Genomic DNA, 17,666 nt, shown 5'->3' on the forward strand with positions numbered 1-17,666 from the left:
TGGGCAGGAGGAAGCCAAGGGCTAATTTTAACATTAGCCTGTGCCTGTGGCACTTGCGTGACATGCAAAGCCCTGGCCATGGATCGGGTGTCCTGGACAAGGGGGGAGCATGTGTGTGGACGGAAAGGAACAGCCTCATGCAATACTCCTGACAACTGCTCTAGTGGAACAGGGGCCATGGAGCAGCTGCCCAAGGCAGCCAGAGCAGGAGGAGTGTCTGTCTGCAGGATGCGTTTAATACAGCGGGAGCCAGAGATCACGTCTTGGAAGTCACTTCTTATTGCTGGCAGAAAGCACAGACTGGTTTGGGTTAGAAGGAACTTTGAAGCTCATCCAGTTCCAGCCCCCCTGCACGGACAAGGACACCTTCCATGGACAAGGGCACCTTCCACTGGAGCAGCTTGCTCCAAGCCCCTGTGTCCAACCTGGCCTTGAGCACTGCCAGGGATGGGGCAGCCACAGCTTCTCTGGGCACCCTGTGCCAGCACCTCAGCACCCTCACAGCAAAGAGCTTCTGCCTGAGAGCTCATCTCAGTCTCCCCTCAGGCAGGTTCAAGCTATTCCCTTGTCCTGTCCCTACAGGCCCTTGTCCAAAGCCCCTCTCCAGGTTTCTTGTAGCTCCTTTAGGCACTGGGAGCTGCTCTAAGGTCTCCCCAGACGGATGTAAAAGGATAGTTTTTCCATGCTGCACCACAAACAGAGCACAGGAAGCATTTCATTACAGCATAAGCACTGAAAAAAGTCTCTTGGGAGACACTGAGGGGGCAAAGCGGGAGGGAAACTCAGACTGGGATACAGTGGGGTGGACACTGGGCACCTGGGAGTTTCCCTGCTCCCATTTGAAAGGAAATCAATGCAAATCCTCACCCAAAAGGGTCCTTTTGGGTGGACATCATGGCATGTACAGGGTGTGCAGGCAGCTGTCCCTGCTGCCTGGGATGAAGTTAATCCTTCCCATGCTGCTGGAGCTGGCGTCTGCCCTGAGGCTGGAAGGGTTAAACAGATCCAGGTTGCCAATCCTCTGTTTTAATTCAGATCAGGGTTAAAAAACACAATAGGCCCACAAAACAACCCCATCGACAAACCAGCACAGTAATCCAGGCCAGCAAATCCATGGCACACACGTGTAGGAGCCTGAAACCCGCCAGATGGATGGGCTGAATAAAGCCGATCAGGGATTAAGGGGCTCCCACCACAGGACCATGGCAAAAGCACCCCCTGGCCTGGCCAGCGTGGAAAGGCCATCACAAAATTGGATTGCAGCAGGGTGAGATGGGTCCTGGAGCCTGCAGAAGGCTTCCTGCACTATGGGGTCTGTCTCACTCCATTACAATGTGTATAATGAGCAGGGATGGGGGGCTGCTTGGTGTTTTTAGGGGGAATTGTAACTTCTGTAGGCCATGGGGGTCTTTGCCCCACAAGGAGGGCTCTGAGCCCAGGGGGGTTCCAGGATTCATGTCCCACTGCGCTCAGCTGGAGATGTTCTAGGTCAGTGATGAGCCAGCAAACGGGCTTTTTCAGGAACTGGAGTGACAACACACAGGCAGGGGGATAGGAAGGGGAGGACAGGGATGGAGATGGTGATGGGATGCGGATGAAGGCGGGATGGATGCATTCATGTGCCCAAGTACGTGTGTCCATGTGTCTGTGCACATGTGCTAGTGACCATGTATGCTATGGCAGGGTGGCTGGAACTAGATGATCTTGACTTCCTTTCCAACCCTAACTATCCTATGATTCTATGATTCTATGCTTTCTGTGCATGTGAACGCTCATGCACACGTGTACCCATGTATGCATGTGCACATACACATGTATATTGGTGGGTGCACGAGAATGGATGCACATGTGCACTTGTGCGTGCATATGTATGCATTTGTGCGAATGCGTATTGGTGTGTGTACACACACATACGCACACGTGTGCTGCTGTATGTGAAGATACTCACGCACATGTGGCCATGTGTACTCATGCACGCATGCACACGTGTACTTGTGTGCGCGTATGAACACGTTCACGCACTCGCGTACAGGCGTGCGCACACACGCACGCACACGTGTACCGGCTCGTGTATACACATGCACACTTGCGCACACCCGCGCTCGCCGCTCGCAAGCGCGTGCTCGCGCGTGCTCGCTCTAAGGGGAGTGGACGGGCAGAGGGGGAACAGAAGCGGCCGCACGTGCGAACGCGCGCCCCCGAGCACGCCCCGCCCCTCTTCCCCCCCCCCCGCTCCAACCCCCCCTCCCCAATCGCTCCAGGGCCTGTCCCCATTGGCAGGCCCGGCTCCGCGGGGGGGCGGGAGGGGGCGTGTCCCGACGTGTCTGGCCGCTCTGCGATTGGCGGTGGGAGTCTTTGTGCGCGAGCGGAGCGCGCGGGCCGCAGTCGGCGGCGGCGGCGGCGCGTCGGCGGGTTCTGTCGGAGGGGGCCGGCAGGGAGTGGGGCCGGGGCCGCGCCGCCACACAAAGGCCGCAGCATGGTCCTGGTGCACGTCGGTTACCTGGTGCTGCCCGTCTTCGGCTCCGTGCGCAACAGAGGTACCGCGGGGCCGCGGGTTCGCGTCCCGGGGCCGCTCCGCCGCGGATGGTGTGGTGGTGGTGGTGGTTGGTGGTGGTGGTGGTGATGGTGATGGTGGGGAGGGGATGTATGTGTTTGTGTTGTGGGGTGGTGCGGGCGTGTGGTTCCGTACTTCCCGGCTGGAGAAAGGGTGTTCCCCGCCCCCTCCCCACCCCCGTTCAGCGCAGCCCCAGCAGTGCCCATTTTGGGATGCCGCCTCACCCCCCCCGGGTGTCCCCAGCTCCAGCCTGCACCTCTAGTCTGTGCTTCAGTAGGTCCATTTTCCTTTGCTTTTTTTTTTTTTTCTTTTTTGTTTTAAGTTTTACTTTACTATTTGGTTTACTCCCTCCCCGTCTCGCCGTGTAGCGTAGCCACCAGCCCATCTCAGCATAGCTGTAGACGATAACAGCCATTTTTGTACCTTCATCCTGTTTAGCTGAGTACATTGCACTGTAAATTCCTGTTAAGTGGTTTCATTTTGCCGTGGTCGCTGGGCGCAAAGTTCCTTTAGAGGGGGATGACCCAAAAGCTCCAAAATTGTGGCCAAAACCCTCCCCAAAAACGTGGACTGAGGAGAGGAAATCATGGAATCATAGAGGTTTGGGTTGGAGAAGACCTTAAGATCACCAGTTCCAACCTCCTGCCGTGGGAAATCGGGCAAGGAAACGCAAAATTTGGTTGAATTCTGAAAATAAAATTGGAAAAGTGTATGAAAGAAATATCTGGGATGAAACGGGGTAAAATACCACCCCCCCACCCCCCCGGAGCTGCTGGGGGGTAACTCCAAAAGGGATGCAGCATCCCTGTCCCCATCGGGGGTGATGCCCAGTTACCCCATCTCCAATACCCCATTACACCAGCCACAAGTGTCCCGTCCCTTCCACCCCTCTCTCCACCGCACCCCCGCCAGCCCCCCCGCCCATAAAATCTCATAAAGAGATGCCTGGCAAAATGGGTTTCCATTAAACAGGGATAACATTTTTTTCTGCTGTGCTAAATTACTTCCTGTTCTTATTTTGTGGGTAATTTTCTGTATTGAATATCCTTTGGTTGTGTATTCTTCACCTTTTTTCTTGTACTAAAACTTAAAGCATGGTCTGTATTTTTTTACATTACCTAGTTTTCTGATGTAAATCTCTCTGTAGAGACATACCCTGCTGAAATGTAATGTGCTGTAGCCTATACATCTGCTCAGTGTACGCTGCTTTTGTTCTGTTGCCCTTCCATAGCATGGTGGGCCTTGCCTTTTTTGTATTGTGTGCATGATGACATTGTTACACATGATTCCACTAATACTAATATACGATCTCTCAATAAAGAAACTAGTTTTCCTATATTAACCTAGTGTGCTTTTTCTATTGCTGTTTTCCCATTTATTGTTGTATCCTGCTGTTTAGATTTTTTCCCTTGCTTTTCTCCCCATCGTGAGGTTTAAGTGAGTGGATTTTTTCCTCCCCGTAGCGCAGATGTGGGGGCTTCTTAACACATTTTATTTTTCATTGTTCTTCTATCCCGTATCTACCCTCAGCATTAGCCTCTGTGTTCGTGCTTTCCAGGCGCACAGCCCGCATTACCGTTGTGCCTATGCAGAGTTCTGTTTTACTGCAGAATAGCCTAAAATATAAACCCAAACCCTCACTATCAATCAGAATTCGCTGTTTGATGAAGGGTCTGCTGCTTATCTCATTCTAGTTACAACATTACACATTCCTTATGAATCTGATGCCAAAATGAGATGATCTTTGGATGAATGGGGGGAATAATGATAATGGTATTATTATTATTAGAACTCTGATTAACAGGAAGTAAATGAACCTGGGTAAAAAAGATAACGATCCTGCTAATGTGTTAGCTGTATATTTAAACATATGTGCGAGTGCCCTGCCCACCATCTGCTAGGAGAGAAGTTGCAGTGCCTTGGTCCTGTGGTGGCTGGCATGCTGTAAATATCTTCAGTAGACCCCCGTGAGGCTCATAAAACCTTCCCAGCTGCTAATGTTGTAACTACATGTTCCTCCCTGATGCCTCCAGACCCACCATCTCCTGAATTACCCCATTTGGGCAAATAGAGATAGCTATATATTGGGAAAAAGTCACCAGGAGGCTTAAAATGTGCAAAGCAGGGGAGGGATGGGCAACCTAACAGCGGTCAGCGAGCAGTTTTACTGCAGCTGAAACACAATGATAATCCCAGTCACCTCTCCCTGTTCCTGTGCCAGATCTCCCCATGCCAGATCTCCCCATCCCAGGTCTGCAAAATGGTCCTGTAAAACCTCCCAGTTTTGGCTTGGATGCAGCAAGAAACCTAGGGAAGTCAGAGGAGATGGGGCCCGGAGAGGGGAGGAGAGGGAGCATCTTAATAGCACCTCCACAGAAGTTAGTGGGAGACACGGGGTGGGTTATTTGCCTTTAAGTGAGAGGAGGAGGACAAATGCAGCAGGTCGGTGGTTGTTCCCACCGCAAAAATGTCAAGAAACAAAACAAAAACGAGTGTCTCCAGCAGCTCCCACCCCAGCGCCCCTCCAAGAAATGCTTCATTTTGCAAGGCCATGCCTTCCCGCCCCGCTTTATCCTCAGTTTGGTTCATTGGTTTATTTTAGCTTTAAAAACATCTATTTATGATTTTCTCCTTTATGCTTCCTTCTCCATGTATCTCAATGACTGTTTGGCCACTATCCTGTCGTGTCCCCCGCCTCCTCACCCAGTCCCCTGTATGGGCACAAGCGGGTTGCTCTCCCTGGATGTAGTGGTGTATGCTGTGGCCCTTTGTTCTTGCTTCATCCTTGCCCCAGGGCCAGTGCTGAGCTCCATGTCCCCGTAGCATCACGAGAAGGGAAGCTGTGCTTCTCGCTTGCATGGAGGGGGACGTGCATGCCTGTTGGGGCTGATCATTTCCAGTGTGATCTTTTCATTATTTTTTTCCTTTTTTTAATTATTACTTTTTTAATTCACCCCCACACCATCATGTCAGACAATGAGATTCTGCATGTTAAAAGATGAATCCCAACCCCCAAAACCCCACTCCAAATGCCTGACATGTATAAACCCATTCCCTTCCAAAGTGTTCCTTGTGATACGGACACCTGCCAGCAGCTGCCCCTTTGTTTGGAGTGTTGGATTCACTGCAGTGAGCCTAATAACCCCCGTTCCAGATCCTACCCTGCAAATTAGCGCCGACACAGAGCAGAACCGTTTGGTCAATACACTCTGAGGATACCTCGGTAATCTAATAATGCAGGAAGCTGCTGGGTTAATGGCAACTCGTACTAAGCAATTTATCATCCACATCATATTTTGACCTGTCTTGTTAGAAACTCATTCTTACAAGAGGAAACATTTCCCCCACCGCCACCACCCCACCTCCACCTCCCAGACTTAGTCAGTAACCACTAGGCTTTCATAGCTCATAATCCATCAAATGCATCCACATTTAATGGCTTAATTCCTTTGATGCTCCTGAGTCTTGGAAAGCCACCTGGTACAAAGAAAATAATCTTTTTTTCAATTTTAGCATTGTAGGCTGAGGAAATCCAGGGCAAGCCGTGTGCTGGTGGTGCTGCTGTGGGTGTGCAGTGGTTTCTATAGAGCCTATACATCTCTACAGCACCAACCTGTATTCCTGTGTTCCTTTAAATAACTTATTTTGATAACAGGGAGACGGTTAACCCCAAACACAGACAAAACAGCCTCTGAGATTCATTGATGTAAAGGTCGTGTAATGGGCTTGCACACATCTGTGTGCATTTAATGGTGACAAATGGGAGCTGGACCGACTTCTCCCACATACAAGGGTCTTGGTGTGGTGTCACGATTTCCATTGTTTTTAAGGAAAAGATTAACAAAATAGTAGCCACATTTTGCTCATGCTGGAATTACCAGCAAAGTTCTAATGAAAGCTGATCTGGATTTACCATGCTGTGTGCAGATCTGGCCCCGTGAAACTGTGTTGTTTAAGAACTGGTGAGTTGGTGCCCAAGTAAGGAAACAAATGAAGCTGGGAGAGGGTCTGGGGGGAGTTTGCTGCAGAATCTGGGAGGTGTTCTGGTTGTGGGGTGGGGGGGGACTTGGCAGGGACACATTTCAGCATTACTCAGTGTATCCTGGACAGAGTACTGGGTGCCAACCGGGGTGCTAGACCCATAGGCACCAGGGTGATGCAATAACCATCTCAGTGCTTTCTGAGTCCCTCTCTGTGAACCTGCTGGAAGGACTGTCCTAAAGTAAGTCTGAGCTTCCTTTGTTGTTGTTGCTTTAAACTATGCTTGTAATTTCGGGAGCACTTCATTAGTTGAAAAGGGGAGGATGGAGCAGTGTGGGAGCCTTATCCTCCCAAACCTGTAGGAGAAACCTCCTCAAGTGCCATGGGGAGCATGTGTGACACCCAAGACTGGCTCACCGCTCTCCGCTGACCAGATGGATGATGGTCGCAACTGCTGGAGGTGCAAGGGTGGAAGGACAGGGAAGGATGGCTTTTCTCAGGAGACTGCGGGCAAGATTCTGGGTAGTGAGGGCATGGATATCTCCTCCAGGCCATTTACATGCTGGTTTGAGTTTCCAACTCAACTGGAAGGTCCTTATCTCTAGAGATGTTCAAAAGCGGACATGTGCTGCAGCAGATCAGCCAAGAAAACCCTTTCACACCCTTAACCTGGGAGCACTCGTTTTGGGAAGCACTAAACAAATGTGCCAGAAGTGCAAGGGGAGACGTTGCAAAAGGTCTTCTACACCTAGATCATCTTCAATATCCATAACCCCCAAGACCAGACAGAGTTGGTTTGGCAACTGGGAGAGGTGTGGTGGCATCATGACATTTTGGCATCTATGGTATTCAGGTGTTTCTACATCAACCTGCAGCTGCTGGAGTCAGGCAGTAGCGCAATGCTTTTTGATTAAAGGGTTGTATATAAAATAGAGCTTTAAATTGCTGCTTATGGCAAATTTGGTTCTCAAAACTGAGAAGCCAGTGACAACACACAGGAGGATTTCAGCCAGTGCAGTGGTTTGGGAAGGAAAGGGGTTATGTATGGCTATGGTGGGGTCAGGGCACGGACCTGCAGGTGGGCAGTGAAAGTGGGGCTAAGACCCAGTGAGGAAAATGATACTTTCCTCCCTTTCTGGTTTCAGTCTGGGGAGATGGAGTGGGTTGGTCTGCAGTGGGTTGGCAGAGGGGTTGTGGTTTCCCTAGTGGCTCCTCACAGAACCCCATGGGAGATCCACTGGTTAAATCCTGGCATGGTCTTACTCTTAAACCTTATCAGGGAGAAAACTGGGTCTTTTGGGAATGGCTAAATTCTCCCTCTAAAACAAAGCAAGCCGCCAATCTTTGCAGCCAGAGCAATGGATCCTGATGGTGACAGGGACCAGGATCCTGTGCTTGGGTGGGCAGAGCTGGGACTATGGAAAGCAAACCTGTATCTGCCCCATGCCTCCCCACCACCCTTGCTTAACCTTTTCTGCTCCTCCTTTGCTCAGTTTTGCAGTCTCCCAGGACCTTTTCTCACCCATTTTCCTGCCTACTTGTCCTTTACATTTCCCAGCCCCAGCTGGGTTGGGCTGGCTGGCACGTGCTGTCGTGGATCCCTCTTGGTAAGTGTCCTTAACCGCTGTTGCTTTCTCTCCCTCCCTTTTAAAGGCTGTAAAATGTGCCTGCAGGAAAGTTGCATGTGTGTGGCTTGTAGCTCTTTAATGAACATTATCACTTTGGTTTGAGTGACCAAGCTGGAAGCTGTGAAGATGCAGGCTATGGGGAGAGGCAATAAGGTACCCATGGGCTGGGACCTTTTGAAGCGAGGAAATGCCTGTGGGACATGTTTGGGTGTGATTTTGGTAGCTCAGAGGAGGACCTGGATGTCTCTGTCTCTCACATCACATCCCTGTGACCCTGGCCCTGTCTGGAGGCGACACCTTGAGGTGTGGGTGAGCTTAGATGGAGCCGATGGTCAGTGCTGGGCTCAAGTGATGTTGCAGAGCTGTTAGTATGCATTGCTTCTCCATCTCCTTCCCCAGCTGGTACAAGGAGCAACCATTACCCCTAAACTGGGAAAAAGCCAAGCCATGGTATCTTCTGGCACTTGTCTGAAGGGGCCATGAGCAGGACTTTGGTGGAACTGGGCTCTCCACCAGGCCACATGTCCGGACACTCAGTACTGGGACTGAATTAGGAGCTGCTCTGAAAACTGCTCCTGTCCTTTTCTCCAGGCTTGGGAAGGTCTCTAGAAGACATTCAGAAACATGGTCCCTTGGGTGTCCATTATGCTGCAGCTGCTCCCCACACTGAGCTCCTCCAGTGGAGGGTGGGATTGGGAAACATCCCCATAGCAAATGTGCCCTCCCTGGCAGCACTGCGTGTTATATCTCTGGGCTTTCTCATTCTCCTCGTGGCATCTGACCCTTCCTTCAGTCAACACTGCTAGATCAAGGTACTGATTTATCCAAAGGCATGTGAGTTTTCTGGAAGCTGTGAAGGAGACACTACTAACCAACCTATTTCCTTGAAAAGTGTGCATGAAAACTGGGCATCTACCAACAAATGGAAGCTTTCTCATAATTTTCAATAGCAGAGGAGATGCCTGTTCTCATGTAGCCCAGCAACATTGGGTAGGATCTGATTTGCCTGTGCTCATTAGGGCAGTGGAGGGTGTTTGGTCCATTCAGGGCTGATCATCATTAGCTGGTGGAAGCTGAGACTTAGGCTCTTCTGTGAGCCCCTGCAAACTTCCATAAGGAGCAGTTGGAGCCAGGAATGAGCTGTGGGTGAAGCTGCCTGGATGCGAGGTTGGACACAAAGCTGGAAAGGTCTGGACTCACTTATATATGCATAAATCTGAAATAAGTCCTCAACTTCCGAAAGAATTGCTTGGAGTTTATACTGGGATGAGTAAAATGAAAATCTAGCTTGAGATTATTTTGTTTCTTAAGTAACTGGCAGTAAACTGACCACAGTCTGAAAGCATTTTGTTTGCAGGAGGATTGGGTGATGCAGTTGTCTTTGCAAGACTATCAGTGTGCTTACAGCCTTGTGGTATGGCATTGGAGCTGTTTAAATCTCAGGCAGTGTCTGAAGGTGCTAATGCTTCAGGAGAGGTGTCCCTCAAGCCTAGCACTTTTATAAACTCCAGGCAAATACCATGTCTAATTCACTGGGCAGTAAAGGAGCTGTAAATGTCATGCAGATTGCCGCGCTTCTTGTTGTGGTTTGCTAAATCCACATTTCTCTTTCTTGTATCCTGGCCTTTAATATTAATATATTTAATTTCATTTATAAATTCACTTATCAGCTTTCATTAGTCATCCCGTTAATGATCCTGGGCAAGAAATTTGTCACTTGACATCAAAAGGCAGATTAAGGGACTTCTAGAGCCTTGGGAAACGGCTTCATGCTGCACTGGAATTACAGCGATTGGCATATGGGGCTAATACTATGTATAAGTTGCATCCCCTGCTTAGGGGATGAGTGATTATTCTATATATTTAGCAGAAAACAAGAGCATTTCTTAATCGTGAATGGTGTTACATTTCCTGCAAACTCTGCAGTATTATGAATCACTGGGCTATAAACATCTTGTTGCCAGCGTGCCTGGTTTCGCATTGCCAAGGCAGTGAACCCTGGAGGGTCAGATCCTGACAGCTCCCCTCCTCCTGGAGGGATTTTACTGCACAAGAATCTAATTGAAATTATGGAGTTCCCCCAGTGGTAGGAGCTGGAAGGGACTGGGAGTGGATTAAGCATTGCATCACTAAAACAGAGCATCTCTGCTCTCACTGATGGGAAATGAGGATGGTGTTAGGGTTTGGAGATGGGTGTTTCAGGCGTGAAAATGGGGAAGAAGCTGTCAATATTTGCTCAAAGGATCTGGAAAAGAGCAGGGTTGGACTGAAAACAGATGAGAAGTAGCATCCCTAGGTACTGGTCCATTCAGGTCCTTCATGATTGAGGCTGCCTAGATTTTAGGAGCAACAAGCTTGTTGGAAGAAGCCTTATCTTGTCCAGCTGTTGTTTGTGATATCCCACAGATCTCTGGGCTCTGAGATAAGGAGCAAGGAAGCTTAGAGATAGTGTGACATGCTTAGGGGCTTGGGGTTACAAGGCTGCCTTTTGAATAGTGAGTATCTCAGTTATGTGCAACTGTATGAAGGAGGGCCACCTCTGCACTGACCACTTGCAAAGCACATGGACATCTCCAAACTCCTTCAGTAGGCTGCTCCTGTGGGCAGAGCCTCCTTCATGATCAAAGGGCTGTAGGCAGCTCTCCATCAGGTTAAACAGAGAACACTTTCTCTGTTGTGTGCCAAAAGCACTTACTGAGGTGGTTTTGCTCAGCCCTCCTTGCCCTGAGAGGGAAACTCGTGTATGAACCCACAGTGGGTTGGCCTTGTCTGAATGCAAGGTGTCCACCAAACCAATCTTATCACTGCCCTCCTCAGCAGGACAGGGATGGGTAGAGAATAAGATGAAAAGGAGCTTGTGATTCAAGATCAAGGCAGCTTAATAAAGCAAAAGCAAAGGCCGTGTGCGGAAGCAAAAGAAAACAAAAGATGTATTCTCTACTCCTCATCAGCAGGTGACGTCCTGCCACTTCATGGGAAGAAGGGTTTCAGTACATGTAGCTTTTGCAGATGTTGTAATAACAGATGCACCCTCCTCTTTTCTTAGATTTATTGCTGGGTATGGAATATCTTTCGGGTCGATTTGTGTCAGCTGTCCTGGCTGTGTCCCATCCCAAGCCTACTGGTGAGTAGGGAATGCTGGAAAGACAGCCTTAATGCTGTGGAGCACTGCTCAGCAGTAGCCAAAACGCTGGTGTGTTACCCACACCTTCCTAGCTACCCATACACAGCAATATGAGGGCTGCTGTGGGGAAAATCAACTCCATACCAACACAGAACCTGAGATACTGGTTATACTGTGTGTGTCAACTGCAGCTCTGCGAGAGCCTGGAAATGGCAACAAATCTGGCCAGGTGCTGTGGGCTGGTCTACGCCATTTGGTGTTTTCATCACATGAATCTGTCTTGGGTGGGAAGTGACATCCTGGGTCATGAGACAGCTGGAGGCTGGGGGGATGTGGGGAGGTGGAGGCATCAACCTTCCATCTGCAAGGGCTGACTCACAGCCTAGGGAGTGAAATGGACCTGGAGGTGCTGCTTGACAGAGCTGAACTTGGGCAGCTTGTGTCCAGGCAGCCAAGAAGCCATCAGCATCCTGACGTGTATCAGCACCATTATGGCAGCAGGGCCGGGGCAGTGATCATCCATCCCCCTGTACTGGGCTCTGGTGAGGCTGCACCTTGAATCCTGTGTTCAGTTCTGGGTCCCTCGCTACAAGAGAGACATTGAGGTGCTGGAGCAGGGCCAGAGAAGGGCAATGGACCTGGTGCAGGCAATGAAGCACAAGTGTGATGGGGAATGGCTGAGGGACCTGGGGGGTTCAGTCTGGAGAAGGGAAGGCTCAGGGGTCACCTGATCGCTCCCTACAGCTGCCTGACAGGAGGATGGAGCCAGGAGAGGCTGGGCTCTGCTCCTAAGGGATGAGGAATGGGACAAGAGGAAATGGCCTCAAGCTGCACGAGGGGACGTTTAGACTGGAGTTTAGGGAAAGTCCTTCACTGAAAGGGCTGTGAAGCCCTGGAACAGGCTGTCCAGGGCAGTGGTGGAGTTATCATCCCTGGAGATATTTAAAACCATGTAGTTGAGGCCCCTAGTGACATGGTTTAGTGGTGGCCTTGGCAGTGCTGGGGAATGGTTGGACTTGATGATCTTAAACGTCTTTTTCCAGACTAAACAGTTAAGTGATTCTGTACCTTCCAGCTCTTATCAAAGCAGCCGCAAACCCCATCATCTATCCTCTGTTGCTCAGCTCTTTGCTTGATTCCTTCCAGCATTAAATTAACTAGAGGTGGCCAGGCTCTCGTCTGAGGCTCTTCCTTGAAGATGCAAGATGAAAATATGTTATTGTACAGGAACTAAGCCCCAAAGCAAGGGGTATTTTGTCCCAGCAGCAGTCTGAGGGTGCAGGGGTGAGTGACAGATGGTGGACCAGTAGCTCAGCTGATGGCACATCTATGAATCTGAGTTGCCAGGGACTGGAGCTATGTGAAAACAGAGATATCTGGCTTTGATTGTGATGATTATTTTCTGGTTCACTGGCTGAAAACTTATTTTCCTGGCTTTTTATTGTCTTTGAGTTTTTCAGCATAATGAGCAGGGCAGGGGGAGGCTTTGATATGGCTCATTTGAAGGGAGATGAAATAGGCCACAACTCCAGAAGTGAAATGCTATCTTACAGTAGAAAATGAAATGGCATCAACTGGATGGAGGGAATAAGACCAATTCATCATAACCTCTCAGTTGGGCTTTTTGTACAAAGATGTTTCACCTAGACAGTTTTCATATCCTAAGGATGGATTTGGTGTTTTGTACTCACATGGAAAGCACGAAACAGTATGGAATAGACTGCCCCAGTCCTCTGTGTTATTGTACCGTGAAACCATGTTGTGACTTTTGAGTGTGCAGAAATCTGATCGATTTCATCAACAGAAGTGCTTTAATGCCTGAGTGAATTTTGGAGAAGCAAAGGATGTGTTCCCAGTGCAGGAGGTCACTAAATGTGGTTGGGTCCTTGCAAAACAAAGAAGCTCGCATTAGCCCCTGCCTCTCCTTCTCTCTGGCATCTGTTGGCAATGGAGGTGGGATTCCAGGCTTGTGAAGACTGGAGGAGGTTTCAAAACAGAAAATGAGAGCTGAGGTCTTGAATGGGATGTGCAACCACTCTGCTTTGCTCTTCACTGGGCTCATCCACCTGAGTTACTTCAGCCTGCAGAAACAAATAGCTCTTTGTCCATATCTTTCTTTGATTTGAGTAGGAAAAATTAATCTGGCACATGTGATTACAAACTTGCCGGTGGAAATCCTGGGTGTTTTGCCAAAGGAGGCCATAGAAGCACCCTGAGATATGGACTTACTTTTCTGCCCTGGATCATCTGCAAGGAGAGCCCTCTATTGCCAGATCCAGATGGCACATGAGGCTATCTGAATGCTTCTTCTATAGGGTGCAGGGCTGTCTTGGGAAGGAAAATATTACCAGGAGGTAGTTACAAGCTTAGAAAAACAGGACAAGGACCAAGGGGCAGGGAGGCAAGGAAAATGCCCTGTCCTTTGGGCAGGAAACAGTTCCTCCTGCAAGGAGCTGGTGTGCTGTTAGGGAAGCTGAAATATGAAATATTTACTCTGGTGGCTTGAACCTGCCAGAGGGGAGACTGAGATGAGCTCTTCGGCAGAAGCTCTTCCCTGTGAGGGTGCTGAGGCGCTGGCACAGGGTGCCCAGAGAAGCTGTGGCTGCCCCATCCCTGGCAGTGCTCAAGGCCAGGTTGGATGGAGCTTGGAGCAACCTGCTATAGTGGAAGGTGTCCCTGCCCATGGCAGGGGCTTGGCACTGGATGAGCTTTATGGTCCCTTCCAGCCCAAACCAGTCTGTGATTCTATGTTTGTTAGGTGTTCAGTGTGACTCTGTTCTTCCTGTAACAAGCAATTTTGAGCCCCACTAACAAAATCAGGGGCCGGACCTCAGCGACATTCAGGAAGCTTCTCACAGATGGAGGATCTTCTGGAATGCTCAGTGTGGGCTGAAGGAAGAGGAGGCTGAAGAACAAGTGCTGTCCTCTGCCTGCTGCACCAGGAGATGGCTGTGATTGATGTGCCGTAATAACTGGTGCTGGGAATGCAGTGATGGGGAGGTCTATCTCTTAACTGGAGTATCTGCTTTAAACTGTGGTTCATTAGTCATTTGGCCAGGGAAAAGGAGCACATGGTGTGGTGCCAAGTGGGCTCTGGATGCATATCTCTCACTCAGCTTCACTTCTAAAAAAACACTGCTTTTGTGGGGGGTGTGTGTGTGTGGTTTTGATGGATGCTTTGCAGAAAATACCTGTGCAAAAGTGCAGCTGCTCTTCTATCACATTGAACAGGGAGCATGGGTCCTCTCCTCTCCCCTACCTCCTGTTTTTGGTGTACACACTGGCCCACGATGGGAATGGGGAGCCAACAAGAGCTCCTTCCCAATGCCCTGGAAAACAGAGACATGGACATTGTTTGCAGAAACCCAACTCACTCACAGCATCCCTTGGGGGGAAGGTGGATGGTGCAGGTGAAGAGGGATGTACCAGGGCACCCAACAACTAACCCTGCTTGGAGATGTCACCACTGCAGAAGGCCCTAGGGAGTCCGTTTTGAATGCAGCCTGTTGGAGGTAAGTTAAATAAGGCTGCTAGTTTGCAAAGTTGGCAGCTGAAACACTCCCTTCCAGGCCATGAACAGACCCAGCTTCAGCTTGTTTTACTTTTTATTTTAGTTTTGTGTCCCAGCATAAAGAACAATTCCACTTCTAGTGATGCCGTGACACTCACACTTTCACATCACACCAGGGAGCTGGAGCTGGGTGGCTTTGAGAAAGCCCAAATATAAAGAACCTTTGTGGATTAGAAATAAAAAAAAAAAAAAAAAAAGAAAAAAGGGATAAAGGGATAAAAGCCCTGAACACGACATGAAAATATGAAGTGTTAGCCAAAGTTCAGACACCAAAAAGCCACTGAAAAGGTGCTTTGTTCTTATCGATGCCATGAGGGGTCTGCTCCCCATGTCTCCTGGGGCTTAGGGTTGGCTGTGGTGCAGACCTTTAGCTGTAGTAGTTGCTTCCTCTGTGTCCATGTGCATGCCACCTTCCATGGTGAGGAAAGTGGTTTCCAGCTCTGGTGTCCTGCTCTCTTAGAAGAGCGGGGCTTAAATTCCTGGCAAATTTGCATCTGTAGGAGAGGTTTTGGCTGAGCTGTGGTGTGGAAGTGCTGGGTAATGGTGGAGGAGAGAGCGAAACACAGCAGGATGCTCCCAGGGCAGTGGGTGATGGACCAGAAAGTCAAGGAAAAGCAACAACACAGAGAGAGAGAGGTCCCATACTGCAGGCTTGAGATGCTCATCACCACAGCTTGGTAATGGTTAGGAGAAATGAGGGTCTCCACTGCATCCAAGCCAGTCAGGAGTTCAGGTTGGCCTTTGGTTTCCATGATATTAAGAGAAAGGAGATATTTGTAAGCAAGCTGAGCTGCTCTCAAGGGCTGGGAGCTTTGGTTGAATGTGCCACCACTTGTCATTGAGGAAGATGGGGCTTTCAGGAGTGTGACTCTGCCCAAGCTGCACCTGTAATACTAGGGCATTTCTGCATTTGAAACTACAAGCAGGTTAATGCTAGAGAGGCTTTACACTGCAGTGCTGCTACCCTGTAGAGAGCAGAAATCATATGCTCTGTTACAGCAGAAGACTAAATTACGCAGGGTGCCACGAGGAATCTTTTGTTGTTTCTCTGAAAAATACGAATGTTCCCACTCTGAAATGTCAGGTATCAGGATTTTGCCCTCCAGCTTTCTGTGTAAGGGCTCAGGGACTGCCTGCAGGCATCTCTTCTAGATGTCTGCACATCTGCCAAATCATGGACAACCTCTGAGCCAGCCGGCACCTTCTAATGGAGTTCGGTTTGATTTGCTTGGTCAAAATTCTTCTTCTCAATGTATGAAGAGGATTACATGCTTTGTAGTCCATCTTTCTCAAAAGCATGAGAAGCATTTTAGAAATGGAGTGTGTGGCTCAGCTGGTATTCTGGAGGCTTTAATTAACATCACCGAGAAATTCAGATCCCAACTTTAATTCCTTTTTATTTGTAACCGGGAGCTCTGAGGGGTTAACAAATTCTGTGGCTTGAAAAGATGTTGTTATTTTTATATCCCAGAGCTGGGGTGACTCTGAAATACACCTCTGTAATTGCTCCTTCCCTCTCTTCTGCTTGATATCTGCCAGAACCACCATCTGATAGACATTACATGGCTCACTGTATTCATGCTGTAGCGTTTCAACTCAGGCAGAAGTCTTCTCCTGGATTCAGTGGTTAGTGCTGTGAAAAATCCAGTAATCTTTTCCTGCTTTCAGTAATGGCTCAGTTCTGTCGTGAACTGACAATGTAAATGGAAGATGCAGGATTATTTTCATTCCCGCCTTTGAAATGCTCTGCGTGATGCAGAAGTGCTGTGCAAGGCACCACGTTCTGTATGCGTATGTGTATACCCTTGCAAGGGTAAAGGAGACTTCTTCCATGCTGTTGGTGCTTCTTTCAGAGCTATAATGTGGAGGCACATACCCATCTGCCCCAGAAGTTGCTCTTAAAAGAACCACAAACCCCAGCATCTTCTCCCGGCTCGTAGGGCTGTAGAATAATTCATCTGGGAAGGGACAGGTGTGCTCTTCCCTGCCATAAAATTCAATGTTGGACACCTCTGTTCTGCACTGGGATTGTTTGCTCTAGACAAGAGGACTTTGCGTGGGAAGGGAAATCCACTTCCATGGCCACATCTGCATGGGTGCAAGGCCAAGCAACTGGGCTGTGTCCAACACCTGGAGCAGAAACCGGCTCTTCCCAAAGTACTGGACATGCTCCTTCTTATCTAAACGGTGTGTGTGGGTTCAGGTGGGCAGTGGGCAAAACATGCCGATCCCCAGCCCAACAGATCCCAGGTTGGACCCTCCAGTCTTCCCTAAGGTTGAGTATGTGCTTATGGTCTTCTACTTTCTTTTCTCCATCTGTACAGCACACCACTGCCCATCTTGCAGTCCACTGGGTATAAAATTCAGGGAACAAGGAAAATGTAGATGATTCTGCTTCTTTGTAGGTAAAATTCCTGAGAAAATGTAAATGTGGATAGGGAAAAGTGTATTTCTGGTTTTTATCCTCCTTTCTGTGGTCACTGGTGAGGAAATGTGTTACAGGAGATGTCTGAAGAATTGTGTTTAGCCATAAAAGCTTGGCCAGATGTTTCTGCTTTCTTCAGGAAATAGATTTAGAAATGAAACAGCTGACAGAGCTGAGATTTTTGGATGAAAAGTACAAAGCTCAACTCTTTCCTAGTGTCACAGACACAAATATATATTTTTAATAATGGTTTTAACATTACTTGTTTTTAATCCAAGGGGAAGAATTTTCCCAAGGTCACCCATTACAGTAGTGGGAAGAGTGACTCAGGCTCCATCTCTTTGATGAAATCTGCTTGAAAATAATGATCTGGGGGAAAACCC

The 17,666-nt window shown here is 48.9% G+C and overlaps 1 protein-coding gene across 2 annotated transcripts in view; it reads left to right on the plus strand.

The window, feature by feature from the left end:
- The first annotated feature begins 2,397 nt into the window (after window positions 1–2,397).
- ARK2C (arkadia (RNF111) C-terminal like ring finger ubiquitin ligase 2C) overlaps window positions 2,398–17,666 on the plus strand; it is a 55,458-nt gene continuing 40,189 nt past the window's right edge. For both annotated transcript variants that reach the window (XM_065663291.1, XM_065663292.1), the window contains exon 1: window positions 2,398–2,537. In XM_065663291.1, coding sequence (XP_065519363.1) covers window positions 2,477–2,537 — 61 coding nt within the window. In that variant the 5' untranslated portion in view covers window positions 2,398–2,476. The remainder of the gene's footprint in view (window positions 2,538–17,666) is intronic.

The sequence above is a fragment of the Lathamus discolor genome, chromosome Z, assembly GCF_037157495.1.
Source record: "Lathamus discolor isolate bLatDis1 chromosome Z, bLatDis1.hap1, whole genome shotgun sequence".
Classification (NCBI taxonomy): Eukaryota; Metazoa; Chordata; class Aves; order Psittaciformes; family Psittacidae; genus Lathamus; species Lathamus discolor.